Genomic DNA, 18,210 nt, shown 5'->3' with positions numbered 1-18,210 from the left:
GCCTTATACAACATGGGGGGCAGCAGGAGCCCCAGAGGTTGCTCACTATAGACTGTTTTACATAAATGGCCATTCATCTCATCAGCATGTGGTGAACTTTGAGGTGAAAGGGGTTTTTATACACATATGTGTACTTCCTCACAGCCTAGGCAGCAAGGGCAAGGCCCCCATTCCCTGAAACACACAACATTCCACTTCTGCACTTCACAGTGGTCGCTGAAGCACGCGCGGAGCTTACAGTAACAGCAGACTGGTGGTGCTTACCAGTCCCCAGCTTAGGAACCTGGAGTCGCCAAGCCCGTACCCAACAACCAAATGCTGAGGGCACTGTTTGTAGACGAATCAGAGCTGGTGTCTAACTTGTCTTACATACTCCTGTCAGCAAGTACCACATGACTTCCATGGTACTAGAGGGAGCTGTAGAGGACAAAAACTGTAAAGGAAGAGAGATATTGGAATTCATCCAGCAAATAATTGAGGACATAGGTTGCAAGTGCTACTCTGAGATGAAGAGGTTAGCACAGGAGAGGAATTTGTGGCGAGCTGCATCAAACCAATCAGAAGACTGACTGGGGGGGGGGGGGGGGGGGGGGGGGAGAACGAGGAGAGCAAGAAGTGGCGTCCCTCAGGGACAGAACTGGAATGAGATAGCCTCCTGTTCCCCTTGGCTAATGCTAAAACTTGGATCATTCCACCTCAAAGGGACCAGCGGTCCCCACTCTACCATCTCCAAATCTAATGAAATTTGGTGTGAAGGTTGTATATTGTCTTGAATGGTTGTATGTCAAACTTCAGTCCAGTATCTTCGATGGTTGAATTTTTAGGGCCTTTTAAAGGCTACTCATCTTTGCACCACATATGAAGGTGCAAATGTAACAAGTTTGCTCGGATTTTTCAGAAGTTCTAGAAAATTTGGTCATTTGCTTTAATATACATAGACACCTTTTTATGCTGAAACACACCATGACAAAAATTAGGGATTTAGCCACATCTAAATATAGATACAAGACTGATACAAGACTGTGGCTGAAAAATTTGTCGCAAAATTCTGAGTCCAAGGTTTGACTAGCCACTGGTACTTTTCATATGAACCAATTGCATCAAAACTTCATACAGTTATTCCTACCCATGATGTCTATATAAAGATCAAATTTAATTAACATTGGATGCCTAAATGAAAACATATACATCTGTAAAGTTGGCCAAAATTTTCTATGTGCAAATTTTAGGGTGTGTGTGGTTTCTTTCTTCTTTTTTTTTTTGGGGGGGGGGGGGGGGGGAATATCTCAACTGTGTCTTGTACAATCCTTTTTTCTTGCCACAGCTGGAAAGAGCATGCTTTAAGCTTTCAAAGCTATATAGTTTAATTTCTGGATCTTTCACATTGACGAGTAAGAATATGTTTCAAAAGTTATTATTTTAGCACTTTGAGAAGATGGAAAAGTGAAATATTTTGCTCATTAAGTCCCATTTTTTACTCCAGTAAATAAATCAGTTTCAAACATTAATTTAACACATACCACAAAACAAATATAACACACTATACAGCAAATTTGGAAAACAAAAATACTAAAGAGTCAGTTCCATTTTTGATTTAACAGTTCAACAATTTTGTCAAGGACAGATTGTGGATAACTGTATTATCTTCCTAATGATGATGATCATGGAGCTTCTAAAATCATGAAAATATGTTGCTTAGGAATCTAGTAGGTGTCTTTAGAGGAGTTGGAAAGTGGAGGGAACTGTGTGGGGGCATCAAGCTGATGAGGACATCTTGTTGTTAATGTGAAACTTCACACACACTTCCAAACCACCAAAAATAGTCATACATACATGCAGTATATTGTCCTTGTGGTAAACTTGCAATTGAGATTGCTGAAATTTCCTCAACTGCTTTGAAGGCATGAACTTGAATGCTGTAGCATCACTGGAAACTCTGCTTGGCCTGTGCTGATTACAATTAATTTAGCATGGGCTGCTAGTCTTTTTTACTGTTTCTACAATGCCATCACAAGGCAATTTACCATGGGTTGTTCCAAAAAATTCCATTCGGCTGTGATGCCAAAATCATTTTCGTGCAAACATAAATTGATGAAATAATTATACTGAGTAGCTGAACTATCACTAAAGTAATAAATGTTCTTAATGTTTTCAATCTTTCTCTTTAAATGTGCTATTAACTTTATCTGAAAAGCATGAACAGCAATGGTATCATGACACGAGACAGTTTCTGATCGTACAAATGCTAATACTCTGACACTCTTTACCACCAAAATAGACTACAAATGGATGTAATGTAGCCTGACTATTCTCCCAATGAAATCCTTGCACAGTGTCTTGATCAACAAATGAATTATTCTCAGCAAACTACAACAATATAATTAACTAATTTTCTGCAATATTCCTTTTTAGCTATTTAAGGTATAAACTTTGGTGTTTCGACACAAGTGATGGTGTCAAAATGGTAATTTTCAAAATCAGTGCCTCCATGAAATCTTCAACAGTTCTCAAATATTTCGCTGTCAGTGTGGATAATTGCTTGCATTCCATTGTTTCTTCAGAATCATCGTCTTTAAAAGCGTCTTCAAGAAAAGTCTCTAGATGCATTTTTCCTGGACATTCCTCACAACATTGCAGCATAGAATCTTTTGATTTTCATCAAATTTTTGTAGCCATCTTGGATGGATGTTGCTGAAGCCAACATTTATTTGACATTTTGATGAATTACACATACACATATTGAGTGTGATCCGCAAACACAAACTACAGTACACCATTTCGGCCTGAGCTCACAAAATTTAGAGAATCTCAGTTGATTTCCATACTGCTTACAGTAAGCAATGAACATTTCTTTCAGGTTATAAAGAAGCACGCAATTCTGTGAATCTTTCCCCCATTTATTCTTACTGCAACACAATTATTTTTGCAAGCACATAAACGAGAAAACTCATCATTAGAAAGGTGAGGACATTTTGTTTTACTTCAACACTGAGCTTTTTCCCTTTACAGTTTGTAGATGTTGCAAAAATCCCATCTTCCATCTTTAGTTTCCTAGCCTTCTTCACTATTTTAGTTCGAACAGCAAATTCTTCAGACACTTTTCAATAGCTGAGCTACTTGGGGCTAGTGTCAAAATCTGAACTTCACTGTAATTGCCTCAAGTCTGAAACTTAATCTTAAGTTCTTCAATTAAGATGTCCATGTCTGTACATTTTTGGCACTCTTCCATTTGCATTTGAGCAACATCTACTTAGCTCATGACAACAGTTGTGGCAATTACCTCAGGAATGCCGCCTTGGGCTTTCAGAACTTTGCACTTCATGTATCCCATTGAATCCCCTTTGATGATCCCTTGAAGCTATAATGGTGACTCTCCAATTGATGATAATGAAGCATTAGCAGTAAAGCAAGAATCAAAATCATTCATGTCTTCAGTGGATGGTGATTCTTGCTTATCCCGGTGGGCTGATTCTTTCTGGGCCACTTCACGTCTACATTTGGTACAAATTTTCTGACAGGTTTAAAAACTTCATTAGTCAGTAACTTCAACTTGTCACTGCAATGGTTACTGATGTTAAAGCTTTCTTCACTACATGTTTTTCTTTATCAAACGGGCTGCATCAAGTCTTCTGCAAACTGAAGTTTTGTCATCAACAAGGCATTATAATGTTACAGGCAAATTTGGGCACCTTCAGTAAAATCAACCCCAGACCCACATCGTAGAAGCTCCTTGTCCACTGGTAACATTTCCTCAACTGATTGTAGTTGACTTTTCCCATAATAGAAAGGTGTTGACTTATGACAATCAACTCTGATCCACCAAAGTAGCAAGGTGCAAGGTCTCTTGGTTTATTTTATACGATAGTCTTAACTCATAAAAAGCAATTTTGAAAGCTCATGAATATCTTTGTTTGAAGCATAGCAGATTTGGGCTTGTTTGTATATTTAACACATAAATTAGCATATCAAAACACATTGCTTTACTGCTTACCTTCAGCTACAACAGTGATTATTGATTATTCAAGCACTCAACACGAAGATTGTACAATGTCAACACCAAAGATTACACCACACAGATAATTGACATTATGAAAACTGGCACTACTGAAAGCAACAATTGAAAGTGGTGATTCGGGAATGTACCAGCACTGTGAGGATAGAGCCTTAAGAAAACTATTGCTCCTTTATAATGCCAATGGAAACTGAGTGACAATGCATATATGCATCACCATGCATTGTAGGGTTAAAACATTCTAAAGCAACATAACATTCCAATATGATCTAGATTTTATACTCTTACGAACATATTCTGCAGTTTTATTATAATTATATCCTACACTTTACATTCAAGTGGCTATCTCAGAAACTGAACTATCTGATTATTTGGCTAGAGGAGTGATTACTCGCCCCACTTTCACTGTGACGAACACAGTTGCAGATCTATGGGTGCAAATAAAACCTCTGCTAACTTGGAGAGCAAACTCCGCAATATCAAGAAAGACTAGCTGCATAGAGGTCCTCCTATTATTCCTGGAAGGAATCCACGGTGTAAAACACTTCTTATTAGCATAGTTACATTCCCTAAACCTCGGGCAAATCTTATACTATAAAAGACAGTACAATCACAATTTTTTTTTACTTAACAGCTTCAAATTGAAACTTCCTGGCAGATTAAAACTGTGTGCCGGGCCGAGACTCTAACTCGGGACCTTTGCCTTTCGCGGGCAAGTGCTAACTGAGCTACCCAAGCACGCCTCTCACCCCATCATCACAGCTTCACTTCTGCCAGTATGTGAGAACGGAGCATGAGTCGTGCTTGGGTAGCTCAGTTGGTAGAGCACTTGCCCGCGAAAGGCAAAGGTCCCGAATTAGAGTCTCGGTCCGGCACACAGTTTTATTCTGCCCGGAAGTTTCATATCAGCGCACACTCCGCTGCAGAATGAAAATCTCATTCCAGCTTCAAATTGTATTAATTTTTTGTATTTATTGATAATCTATTTTCCCTACTTTTGATATGTATTCTTATTCATCAATATGAAAGGATCCAGAAATTAAATTAAAGGCTTAAAGTATGTTCTTTCCAGCCATGGGAAAAAAAGATTGAACAAGACACAGTTGAGATATTGCGCCCCAAAAATACTCTAAAATTTGCACGAAGAAAATTTTGGCCAACTTTGCAGATGCATATCTTTTCATCTAGGGAACCAATGTTAATCAAATTTAATCCACATATAGACATCATAGGTGGAAATAACCCTCTGAAGTTTTGGTGTGATTGGTTCATATGAAAATTAGTAATGGTCAGTCAAACATCGGCTCTCAGAATAGTGCAATGAATTTTTTAGCCACTTCAGTATCTCTATTTGGGTGTGGCTAGATACCTAATTTTTGCCATGGTGTGATTCAGCATAAAAAGTTCTCTATATATATTAAAGCATATGACCAAATGTTTTCTAGAATTTTTAAAAAAGCCTAGCAAACTTTGCACCTTTGTTATGTGTTGTGAAAATGAGAAGCCTCTCTTTAAAAGCTTCTAAAAATTCAATCACTGAAGATATTGGACTGAGATTTGGTACATACCCATCAAAGACCATATAGAATCTTTGCACCAAATTTCATTAGATTTGGAGAGGGTTGAGTGGGGACACCTTTTAATATTGGTCCCTTAGACACATAATGACCCACTTCCTATCTTACAGCTGGTTGGTTGGTTGGGGGTTAAGGGACTAAACAGCGAGGCTATCAGTCCCTTGATCCTGGCATAGTTCATCTGGAGTTAGTAGCACCCACGAGGAACATGTTCTGACAATGAAAATATGTAGGCGCTGTGAAATTGAGGCATTGGAGACAATACTGATGCCAGAGCTGTATAATTTAGAGATAAGTACATGGATCAGGCCAGTATATAGGTCAGAGCAGACATGGTGTCTCTCAGAACTTATCTATGGTAAGAGAAACCCCACCTGCATCTGACCCCTCCAACCCAAATTACAGGCGAAGACAGTTTCAGAGCAAAGTATGCCTTCTAGTTGATGGGAGATTCAGAACATTACAAGTGAGAAGGCTACGATGTTAAGGGCTTCAGGCTGCAGGTGGGTATCCATGGGGTTCTGCATGCTACATGAGCCAGCTCACCCTTGATCCACTCTAGTCAAGATGTTAAGAAAACACCCAATATTCAAGAGTGCTACCCTAAAATGGAAAACAGGCTGTGGCAGAAAAAAGAAGTGACCCACATTTAAAAAGCAAATAAAACAGAATGAAAGAGACAGACCCAGATGTTGCATGAGAGACTGCCACTTCAACCACCCCACCCCAGAGGTAGTTTACAACCTTATACCTGAGAATAAAAATCACTTTTGCAGAGAAAATGATGAACCAGTTTACATGTCCATGAATCGTGTGCCAATATTAGAGGCAAAGAATTTGGAAGACCCAGCTTAGAATGGAGGGCCAGAAGGAGAGGGCATTCCATCAAGATATGAGCTACTGTCTCTGCAATCACAATGTTGCGATTGTTTATTACATAAAATAAAATCTAGGGTTAGTATGGTATGACCGATGAGAAAGTGACATACAACCATGGATTTCTTCCAGGAAGAAGGGCTTCCATACAGCAGTCTTCTTGATATTGCGGAGTTTGCTCTCCAAATGAGGAGAGGTCTTATTTGCACCCATAGATCTGCACCTTGGTTTGTCACAGTGAAAGTGGGGTGAATTATCATTCATCTAGCCAAATGATCAGACAGTTCAGTTTCTGAGACAGCCAGTTAACCTGAGGCTCAGAGAGAGACAACTGAGCAGACTGTACAATAAGGTCAGAGAGGACACCATGGATAATACATCACAGGGTGACAAGTAACAGTGATTAATGGACTGGAGACTACTCATCGAATCACAGCAAATTAAAATGTGATTAAGGGAGGCTTGTTTAACCAATTGCACAGTTCTGTTACGGGCTATCAGCTCCACCATTAAAACACCACATGTTTCTGGGAACAAACATTGTTATTGATCGGTGGGAGATGGAAAAACATATGTGGTCCTATTCCTCGCTTTAGAACGACCAGGGTAAATGATGGTACAACTGACACTCTTGGAGAAGAGAAAGTAACAGACACGGAAAGTACATGTTTGTGGCAAACTTTAGGATGATGGAATAGATTGGTCGTGAATCATTACTTAGATATCAAAGTTGCAGGTGTTACAAGGCCATAAACCTAACAAGTCGACTGAAGCATCCGATCCCACCCTTGGCTTTGACCCGTGATGTAAGGCTGTTGGGATGTGTGACGTCAGGACGGCACGAAATTTAGTTTGTGAGAGTGGCATGTTTGTAGGTGTCTTTTTGATGGAATCGGCAGTGCTCTCTGGTGGTGTGTTTATGTGTTGTATGGTAGGTGATATTTTTGGTTTAGTTTGCATGTGTGGCATGTTTATAGGTTTTTTTTTTTTTGTGGTTTTAGGGCGCACAACTACAATGGTCATTAGCGCCCTGACTAATTTAGGAATGTACCGCGAGGCACAAGGTTAAAACAGCAACTAAAAGGGACAACACTATAAAAGATGTATTAACAGACATAGGATTAAAAAACTACAGCATAATCAAACGCCCTTAGACAGGTGTGTCAAGTTGATAAAATGAAGAACGCGAGCAGCAGCTCCTGGGTCATCCGCTAAAATGGCATCCAGAGTACATGGCAGACCAAGATCAAGACGCAGTGTAGTAAAATCCGAAGAGGACGTTAAAATGTGGCGGACCGTCAACAATTGCCCACATGGACAGAACGGCACCTGCACAGCCATCAGCAGATGGGGATGGCTGAACCGGCAGTGTCCAATTCGTAGCCGGGCCAAAATGACCTCCTCCCGCCGAGAAGGACGTACAAGCCGCGGGAAGAGGTTTCTAGGCCCGAAGCTTGTTGTCCGTAAGTGCAGCCCAATCGGCATTCCACAGCGATAAAATGCACCGACAAATGACCCTGCTACAATCTGATGAAGGGACACAACAAGAAGCTGTCCGAGGCTGGAGGACCGCAGCGTTGGCCGCAGCATCTGCAGCTTCGTTCCCAGGGATACCGACATGGCCAGGAACCCACATAAAGCTAACTGGAGATCCGTCGTCCACCAGCTGCTGAAGAGAGTGTTGGTTCCGGTGCACAAAAGGGTGAACCGGATATGGATCACTGAGGCTCTGGATGGCACTCAGAGAATCGGAGCAGATGACATAAGCAGAATGTCGGTGGCGGCAGACGTAAAGAACAGCCTGGTAGAGGGCAAAGAGCTCAGCTGTGAAGACCGAACAATGGCCATGTAGCCGGTATTTGAAACTTTGTGCACCGACAATAAAAGAACACCCGACCCCGTCATTGGTCTTAGAGCCATCCGTAGAAATGAAAGTCGTATTAATGAACTTCGAACGAGGTTCGACAAAATGGGAGTGGTATACCGAACTGGGGGTAACCTCCTTTGGGAGCAAGCGGAGGTCAAGGTGAACGCGAACCTCAGCGTAGAGCCAAGGTGGCGCGTGGCTCTCGACCACTCTAAAGGTTGCAGGGAGTGAAAAATCAAGGTGTTGAAGGAGGCGACGAAAGCGAACTCCAGGGGGTAGCAGGGCAGAGACATACAACCCGCATTGACGGTCAAGAGAGTCATCAAAAAAGGAACAATACGATGGGTGGTCGGGCATTGACACAAGCCGACAGGCATAACGACAAAGCAGTATATCGCGCCGGTAGGTGAGTGGCAATTCACCGGCTTCAGCATGAAGACTCTCGACGGGACTAGTATAAAACGCTCCGATCGCAAGCCGTAAACCCCGATGTTGTATGGAGTTGAGGCGGCGTAAGATGGACGGCCGTGCAGAGGAGTTTACAAAGCACCCATAATCCAGCTTGGAGCGGACGATCGACCGATATAGGCGAAGTAGGACGGTTCGATCCGCTCCCCACGACGTGCCACTGAGAACACGGAGGACATTTAGAGAACGGGTACAACGAGCAGCCAAATATGACGCATGTGGAGACCAGCTAAGTTTCCGGTCAAATGTAAGACCTAAATATTTTGTTGTCTCCAGGAATGGGAGAGCAACGGGACCGAGCCGTAAGGACGGTGGGAGAAACTCTTTGTAGCGCCAGAAGTTAATACAGACCGTTTTCTCAGCAGAAAATGGAAGCCATTCGCGACACTCCAGGAGTACAGACGGTCAAGAGAACGCTGAAGAGAGCGCTCCAGGAAACATGTATGCCGCGCGCTGCAATAGATGGTAAAATCGTCCACAAAAAGGGAGCCTGATACATCATCTGGGAGGCAATCCATTATTGGATTGATCGCTATGGTGAAGAGAGCGACACTGAAAACAGAGCCCTGTGGCACGCCATTTTCCTGGCGAAAGGTGTCCGTCAGGACAGAACCCACACATACCCTGAACTGTCGATCCATTAAAAAGGAACGAATAAAAAGAGGGAGGCGACCGCGAAAGCCCCATGTTTGCATGGTCCGGAGAATGCCCGCCCTCCAACAGGTGTTGTGTTTATAGGTGGCGTATTGTTGCAGTTGGTGGTGTGTTTATGGGTAGCATTTTATGGAGCGTATGGGGTTCATTTGCGTGGTAGCATTGCACGGGTGTGGTATCAGCAGCGACTGTGCTTTAGCAGAATATTTTTATGGGAGTTAACGATTTTGGTTTTGTTATGTCGACGTTATTGTAATTTTTTTTTCTCTTCATTGTGTGTGAATTTTGGTAAATTGCTTTTTTTTGTCTTTAGTAGGTATGGATATGACTGACGAGGTCAACAGCTTTCGGTTGTCGGCGATGATCGGGGTCAGTGTGTTGTCTCTAATAAAATTTCTTCAACTATTCCCAATTTTGGATGAATTCGTGAAGTGTTTCAGTGCGTCATGAAGAAATGAGACTTACTAAAGTTCCAGAGTCTCGAACCAGGGACGGCTATATGTGGAGATGTCTTAAGGATAACAGGTTAAGATATGTGGAGATGTCTTAAGGATAACATGTCAAGGGAAGTGTTTGATTCCAATTTTGTTGGTTCGTTGTGTTTTTTGAGGTATTGATTGTGGATGTGGTTGTAGTTTCGGGTTTTATGATTTGCCATCAGTAGTTTCTGTTGAGCTATATAGGTCAAGGGAAGTGTGTGATTCCAGAGGATATTGTGTTTAGTGGAATTTGGAGTTTTGTGTTGTTGGTTCTTTTCATGGTTTTGTGTGGTTTGGTATGTTGGTGTGTGTTTAAATTTGTTTATATTTACTTGGTCCCCACCCAAAAACCACCAATTTCCCACACTTGTCCCGTTAGTTTCATTAGATTTTTTGTGGAGCGTGTGTAAATTGGTTTTTCAAAGTATCTTCGTGTTTGTGGTTATGTTTACGTATTGATTTCACAGGCGCCATATTGGAGTCACAGTGTATGGTCATTTCTGCCATATTTGTGACGTCATGTGTCAAAGCAGACGGGTGGAATCGGACGCTTCATTATTTCCAACCTGACATCCTTAGTCCAATCAGGACAAGATCAGGGCCACATGCAGCTAATCTAGTTGACAAATATCAAAGAGGAGGGCAAAAACAAAGGACTGTGCAACACCACCCAAGAGCTGGGTACCCAAGTAGGGTTCTGGGTCAGGAAGGATTTGGGCATGAGGACAGAAACGCAGGACAAAACTGTAAAACCATTGGAAAGGGTCCAAGCAAAGGCCCTTCAAATGTCACCCTGGAGCTGGAGTTCAGCTAAGGCTACAGAGTGGAAGCTGTACCAAATGCAAACATTGTTGACATACATAGTGGAGGTGACTAGCGAACACTACACCATTGATGGCAATGAAGAGTGTGACGTAAGTATGGATCCCTGTGGGTCACTATTCCCTAGCACTTGTAGAGCTGAGCGAAGTACCAACCCCAACCGTAACAAACATTGGGATAAGAACTGCCAAATAAAAATCTCTAGGAAGCCTCAAAAGCCCATGTTACAGAGGGTAATTAAAATACGATGGCGCCAACTGGTGGTGTATGCCCTAAGTAGGTCAAAAAAGGGTGTGATAAGAAGCTGACATTTAGAAAAAGGCTGCTGAATTGCAGTTTCTCACACAATCAGATGGTCGGTTGTGTATCGTCTTTCCCAGGAACCACACTGGCAAGGGAACAAAAGACCCCAAGATTCAGGAACTCAGTATAAACTGCACGCAATCATCCTTTCAAGCAATTTACAGAGCACATTGGCGAGGCTTACCAGTCAGTAGCTGTCGACTGATGTTGGGTTCCTGCCTGGCTTAACAGTTGGGCAGGTGATGATATATTGCCAGTGCAACAGGATGACACTTCTGAGCCAAATACGGTTGAAGACCCCGAGTAGATGTAACCTTCAAGTAACATCCAGATGTTGGATCATCTGATTATGAATTGAATCAGGGCCTGGAGCTGTAATGTAAGACAAAGCAAGAGCCTAGCCTGTGAAAAATTCATTACAGAATTTGGTTTGGGAGAGGGTGAAATCTGGAGGGATATCTTCAACTTCTTGTTTCTGCACTAGAAAGGTATCTGCGCAACAAGGCGATGCTGCTGCAAAGTAGGCCACGAGGTGTTCAGCAAGAAACAACACATCAGAACGAAGACCAACCTGATGGATGAGACCAGGAACAGTTGCTGATCTTTGGAAGCCCAGCAGGTTACAGAACTTGGCTCACACCTAGGAGGAAGGGCATACATTCCCAAGGATGAGACGAAGTGCTGCCAGCATGCTTTCTTACTGCACTTAGATACCAAGCCTCAGCATAGAACTTCTTAAAATGCACACGGATGGCCTGTGAAGGATGCCGCTTGAGACACTGGGGCATGTCTCTAGGAGGAATAACAGTTCCAGCAATGCTACCGACTGTGTGGTGATGTCTTCTACAACCTCGTAGTCTGTAAAGTGGTGTTAAGGAAGTGACAGGATCACCAGTCAGAGGCCACTGTTGCACAAATCAGCATGAAGTGACTAAAGTTGTGAGGCCACGAATTTAGAGAAAGAGATCTTAAGGGTGACAGCCGAATAGGTGCCACAAGTGGCACTGAAATAGACAGGAGTACTGCCATTGAGGCAGCACAGTTCGAGATAGGAAAGAAGCCAGTCAATCAGAAGGTCAACACCATACAAGGTGGTAGTTTCCCATATTAACTCGTGCACTGACATTCTCAAGTAGGAAAAAAAGGTTGGGAGAGCTGTTGGATGTAAGTGCCCTGCCTGGAGGTAAACACTCCTTCCCAACTCATCCCCAAGTTGCCTTCTGCATGTGTTGCTTCCCACTGTTTGCCACAATCGTGTCAGCCCATATACCTGCCACTACTCTCTCCTGTATTCCTAGCCAGAAACTGGCCACCATCCTCTGAGCCACTTTTCACTCACCCCTAGTCCACCCGACACTATCCCCCACTACAACGAGGCCACCTGCCACAAAAGAGCCTTGGCCCTGTCAGTCTAGCTGCCACCATGCAGGGACATAGACATGTGTGTACGTGAGAGTGTTTTTTTATACTCTAGCTCGTCAAAGGATAAAATCCGAAAGCTAGCATGTTTTGTTCCCTTTGTGTGCGCCTACTAACAACTCAAGGCTGCTGCTATAAGGTGAGTGGTCTCCTTTAACCTGAAAATATTTACAATCTACAAGAACTTTCCTACACCACTTAAACCTACATTTATAGCAGTTTTAGAATTAGGGAAGGTTTGAAAATTTTAACTGAAATAGTTCGAGATTCTGCATGCTGCAGGGATAAAATTCATGGAGAGAAATGTTATCTTCAACTTTAACAGAAACCATACTGGTTACACAAGTTGAAGGGCATGAAAGGGAATCAATAGCCAAGCTGGGAGTTGGACAGGGTTTTGGCCTATCCCAGGCATTATTCAATTTAGAAAGCAGTAAAGGAAACAAAGAAGAAATTTGGGTATGGAATTGAAGTATAACAGCGAAAAGGCATCATGATATGTCACCAAAAGTAAAACAAGTGTGAAAGAATATAATCAACTTAAATCTGGATATGCTGAGGCAATCAGACTAGAAAATGAGATGCTCAATGTACTAGACGAATTCCGCATATTCAGATAGCAAAATGAGAGACTAAGGCTGAAGTAGACAGGATATAAAATGCAGAGTGACAATAGCAAGAAAGGCATTTATGGGAACAAGAAATATTTTTATATTAAGCATAAGGATTTTTTTTGGATGTGTGTAGGCTTGATTGGAAGAACGACAATGACAAACAGCGAAAACAAGAAGAGAGTAGATGATTTTGAAATATGGTGCAACATACGAATGTTTAAAATTAGATGGGTAGGAGGTACTGAATATAGATTTTTTAAGTGTGATATTTACGGATACAGAGTCTAAGCTTCAATTATGAAAAATACGAATGGCGGAAATGCCACGGGAAGTAACAACCACTGAAAAACAGCTGTAGGAATGAAAAGCTTTTATCAGAAACACATACCATAAATCTCCCTTTAGATACCACTGTCTCCAACAAATTCAATCACTTTGAATCTATTTTCCCATTGGAAACTAGAGCAATCTTTGTTCCGCTACTACTTAATGTTTGGCTTTTGTGACCAATTCAAGTGTGGACTAGTTAATCAAGCACTCTTAGCTGGTTGAAAATTGATATCCTCCCTCAAGAACATTGGTTTTTTCAAAGATAGCTCACCAAATTATTTGAAATTATCTTGAACACTTAGGGAAAACTCACTGCCCAAGCACGGTCCAGCATATTCGCGAAAACCCAAAACTGCTCAGTATTAGCCCTCTGTAGTTATCACTAACACCCGCGCCGTCATGACGTCACACATCACAACACCCTTACGGCACGGGTCAACGCTGACGGTTGGGATCGGACACTTCTGCCGACCCTTGATCAGTATGGGAATGAGAAGTTGTTGCTAACCACCAAACTGTACTAAAATGACAAACACACTGAGGTAACTCGTGGAATGAGTTATGTCACAAGTCACGATAGTAAAAATTAAAAACGTGTCGAATGCCATACCTTACTTGTTTTGTGGAACTACCTAGGTAGCAATCATAAGGTCTGACGGAAACAAACAGGGTTGTGTCAACAGCTGACATTAGTATCCACTGAGAAAACAGCAATGTTTCCCCGCAACAATAGGAGCTTGTCTCATCTTGTCACAGTACAACCGCAAATGCTCAAAGCTTTACATAAATAAAGCAGCAGCCAGACATCTGGAGGCATAAAACACTGTCAATATAGCGATAATGATTTAAGTTCTTATGTGTGAAAATAATTACAACTGTGAGCCATCTGCTTACTCCGAGAAATGGCGAAGTGTAAGGAAACAACTCTTTAATGTTGTGATCAACACCCATCAACAATTTATTCTTTGAAGTGTAGTAGCATGTTGCATAGCTAGTGTGTTTATCTGTCTCAGTTGTTGCTAAGCGTCATTTGAGTGTATTGTTTACGATACGTTATTTTTTCTTGTGGGTTGTGGCTTAAATAAAGTTAATTTACTACAAGCAACTACAGTAGTAACAAAACGATTAAGCATCACCTCTACGTTCCTCACCTTTTTATCAACAATAGGTGCTTAACTCACTTCCCGTAACAACGTTAAGTTTGAAAAGGTAACTAGAATATATCAAACCTACTACAGTTGTTACAGCAATACTTACGATTTCGATATCCTTGAATCCTGTAAGAACAATGTTTTTGAGTATTTCTGAGCCTATTCCACCAGCCCCAACAACTAAAACCTTCGCTGCTTTTAATGCAGAACTTAACTCTACATCAAACACACCGCTAGTAAATGCCGCCATGACCGCACGTTTGCTACAAGCCAAACACTATTAATCAAAGATATCTAAAGTGAAGTATTGTGAACAGAAGATCGTGTCAGGGTCGATTTCCACTGACCCTGGGAAAGTCTCGTGAAATCGAAACGTAATATCACCGTTATGTCATTAGATTAGATTAGATTTAGCTTGATTCCCATTGATACGTAGTGAGGAGGTCCTCCAGGACGTAGAACATGTCAGAAAAACAACAATACAAGACACATATTTACAACTCAAACAAATAAGTTAATGTACCATTCCACAGGTCCCAAGTGGAATTATCGTCATTTCTTAATGAACACTATATGAAAGAATCATTTTACAAATACTAAGGCACTGAATTTAAAATAAAAAAGTTTTATTTACTTATTTATAAGGTAATAAACGTGTAATACAACTATTATAATACTTATTTATAATGAACACATTACTGCACTGAAATGGTGCAGAAGTTAGATTGTACTTACACACACACACACACACACACACACACACACACACACACACACACACACACACACACACATACACACACACACACACACACACACACACACACACATACACACTTATTTACAATGAACAGATTGCTGCCCAGAAAATGTGCAGAATTTACATTCTACTTAGACACACACAAATCAGTTGGTTCTACTGAGAAATTCATCGATGGAGTAGAAGCACTTGGCCACCAATAAACCCTTTAGACTTCTCTTAAACTGAATTTCATTGGTTGTTGAGATTTTTATGGCTGGTGGCAAGTTATTGAAAATGTGTGTTCCTGAATAATGCACACCTTTTTGTACAAGACGAAGTGACTTTAAATCCTTGTGAAGATTATTCTTATTTCTAGTATTGATTCCATGAATTGAGCTGTTGGTTTGAAAAAGTGATATGTTTTTGATGACAAATTCCATTAAAGAATAAATATATTTGGAACCAGTAGTTAGTATCCCTAGTTCCCTAGACAGGCTTCTGCAGGATGTCCTTGAGTTCACACCACATATAGCTCTTACTGCACGTTTTTGTGCCCGGAAAACTGTAGCTTGGCTTGATGAATTACCCCAAAAAATAAACCCATTTGACATTATGGAATGAAAGTAAGCATAGTATGTCAGCTTTTTCATTTTTATATCACCTATGTCTGACACAATTCGCATTGCAAATAAAGATTTGTTAAGACGCTTCAGCAGTTTTGTGGTGTGCTTTTCCCCAGATGAATTTATTATCAAGCTGTAATCCCAAGAATTTAGCACTGTCCACTTCTTCTACCTGCTTGTCATAATATGTTAGGCAAATACTTGTGGGACACCCCTTACAAGTTCTGAACTACATGTAGTGTGTTTTTTCAAAGCTTAGTTACAAGGAATTGGCTAGGAACCAGTGATTAATGTCCACAAATATTTTATTAGCTGATCTTTCTAAGACTAAACTTGATTTGCTATTTATTGCAACGTTTGTATCATCAGCAAAAACAAAACGAACTTGTAATCTGGTAATGTTACTGACGAAAAGTCATTGATATAGACAAGAAAAACTAAGGGACCTAAAATGGAACCTTGTGGGAACAAAATGTAATTAGTTCCCAGTTGGATGATGCCTGATAGCTTGATACATGTCTCTTTCCTAATAACACCCTTTGTTTCCTGCCAGAGATATAAGATTTGAAACATTTTGCAGCATTTCCTGTTATACTATAATATTCTAATTTACTTAAAAGGATTTTGTGAATGCCTTTGACAGATCAAAAAATGTACCAGTTGCCTGCAATTTTTTATCTAATGAAAAATGGTTCAAATGGCTCTGAGCACTATGGGACTTAACATCTGGGGTCATCAGTCCCCTAGATCTTAGAACTACTTAAACCTAACTAAGCTAAGGACATCACACACATCCATGCCCGAGGTAGGATTCGAAACTGCGACCGTAGCTGTCGCACGGTTCCAGACTGAAGTGCCTAGAACCTATCTAATGAATTAAGCACATTTTCACTGTAAGTGTAGATAGCCTTCTCAATATCAAAACCCTTTAGAAATCCGAACTGTGTCTTTGACAGTGTTTTATTTGAGATAAGATGGTTATAAAGCCAATTCTACAGGACGTTTTCTAAAATTTTTGAGAATGCTGGTAAAAGTGAAATTGGACGGAAATTTGATGCTATTTCTTTATCTCCCTTCTTAAACAGTGGCTTAACTTCAGCATATTTTAACCATTCAGGAAATATTCCACTGATAAACGACTGGTTACACAGATAACTTAATATGTTACTTAACTCAGAATCACATTCTTTAATTAGCCTTGTCGGTATTTCATCATACCCACTAGATGTTTTTGATTTTAAAGATTTTATGGACGTTATATCTGCTGGGGTAGTGAGGGTCAAATTCATATTAGAAAAGTTACTTGAAATGTCTGGTCTGCGGTATTCCATAGCAGCATCTACAGAACATGACAACTCCATCTTTTCAGTAACAGTTATGAAATGTTTGTTAAAAAGTTCTGCAACACCATATACATCTGTCACCAATGTATCATTTACTCTTAATGCTATTTGTCCCTCTTTATGTCTGGTTCTACTGGTCTCCTCCTTCACTATATCCCATATTATCTTCATTTTGTTATCTGATATGACTATCTATTCCTTGTAATATATTTGCTTTGATGTCTGTATTACAGTCTTTAATATTTTGCAGTATTTCTTGTAATGTGCTGTAGCATCAACATCAGAACTGTTTCTGATTGACAGATACAGTTTCCTTTTTGTTTTACAAGATACCCCTCTTCCTTGAGTAATCCATGGCTTCTTTGTATACTTTGCTCTAACCTTGGTAAGTTTTTGGGGAAAACAGTGTTAGAACAAGGTGAGCACTTTATTAGCAAAAGTGTTATATTTTTCATTCATGTCGAATTGATGTATGGTCTTGATAGCCTGATTATAATGATCATGTTTGTTCCAAGTAGTAGCTTTCTAGGCACTATATTGAGGAATTATTAACAAAAATTCACACTAATAATAATAATAATATAAATTTTCCTGTCATTGATCTTTTACAAGCAATAGACAAAGTGAACATTAGTAAGTAAAAGACTGTATATATAAGTTGTGCTGGATAGACGTTTTTATTGTATCGACAGATATCTCCTCATTCATGCTTCATACTGCAATTTCCCATAGAATTGCACTCAAAAACTTCAGTAACAGAATAAAAAGGTAGACTAGCTAATCTGTTAGACAACTTGCATTTACATAAATGTAAAGATAAATTACTTATTTCTAAATGTATTATACATTTTTAAGCCTAAAACATTATAACTATCTAGTGATTCTGACAATCTATAGAATGGCACATCTATTTTCTTGCTATTTCTGGTA

At 40.5% G+C, this 18,210-nt stretch overlaps 1 protein-coding gene across 1 annotated transcript in view; it reads right to left on the bottom strand.

Moving 5' to 3' along the window:
- The window catches only part of LOC126354243 (SUMO-activating enzyme subunit 2), a 134,299-nt gene extending 119,419 nt beyond the window's left edge, over window positions 1-14,880 (bottom strand). The window contains exon 1 of the mRNA XM_050003745.1: window positions 14,679-14,880. Coding sequence (XP_049859702.1) covers window positions 14,679-14,822 — 144 coding nt within the window. The 5' untranslated portion in view covers window positions 14,823-14,880. The remainder of the gene's footprint in view (window positions 1-14,678) is intronic.
- Between the last annotated feature and the right edge of the window lie 3,330 nt (window positions 14,881-18,210).

This window comes from Schistocerca gregaria, chromosome 3 (genome assembly GCF_023897955.1).
Source record: "Schistocerca gregaria isolate iqSchGreg1 chromosome 3, iqSchGreg1.2, whole genome shotgun sequence".
NCBI classification, from domain to species: Eukaryota; Metazoa; Arthropoda; class Insecta; order Orthoptera; family Acrididae; genus Schistocerca; species Schistocerca gregaria.
This window is presented reverse-complemented; position numbering and strand designations above follow the sequence as displayed.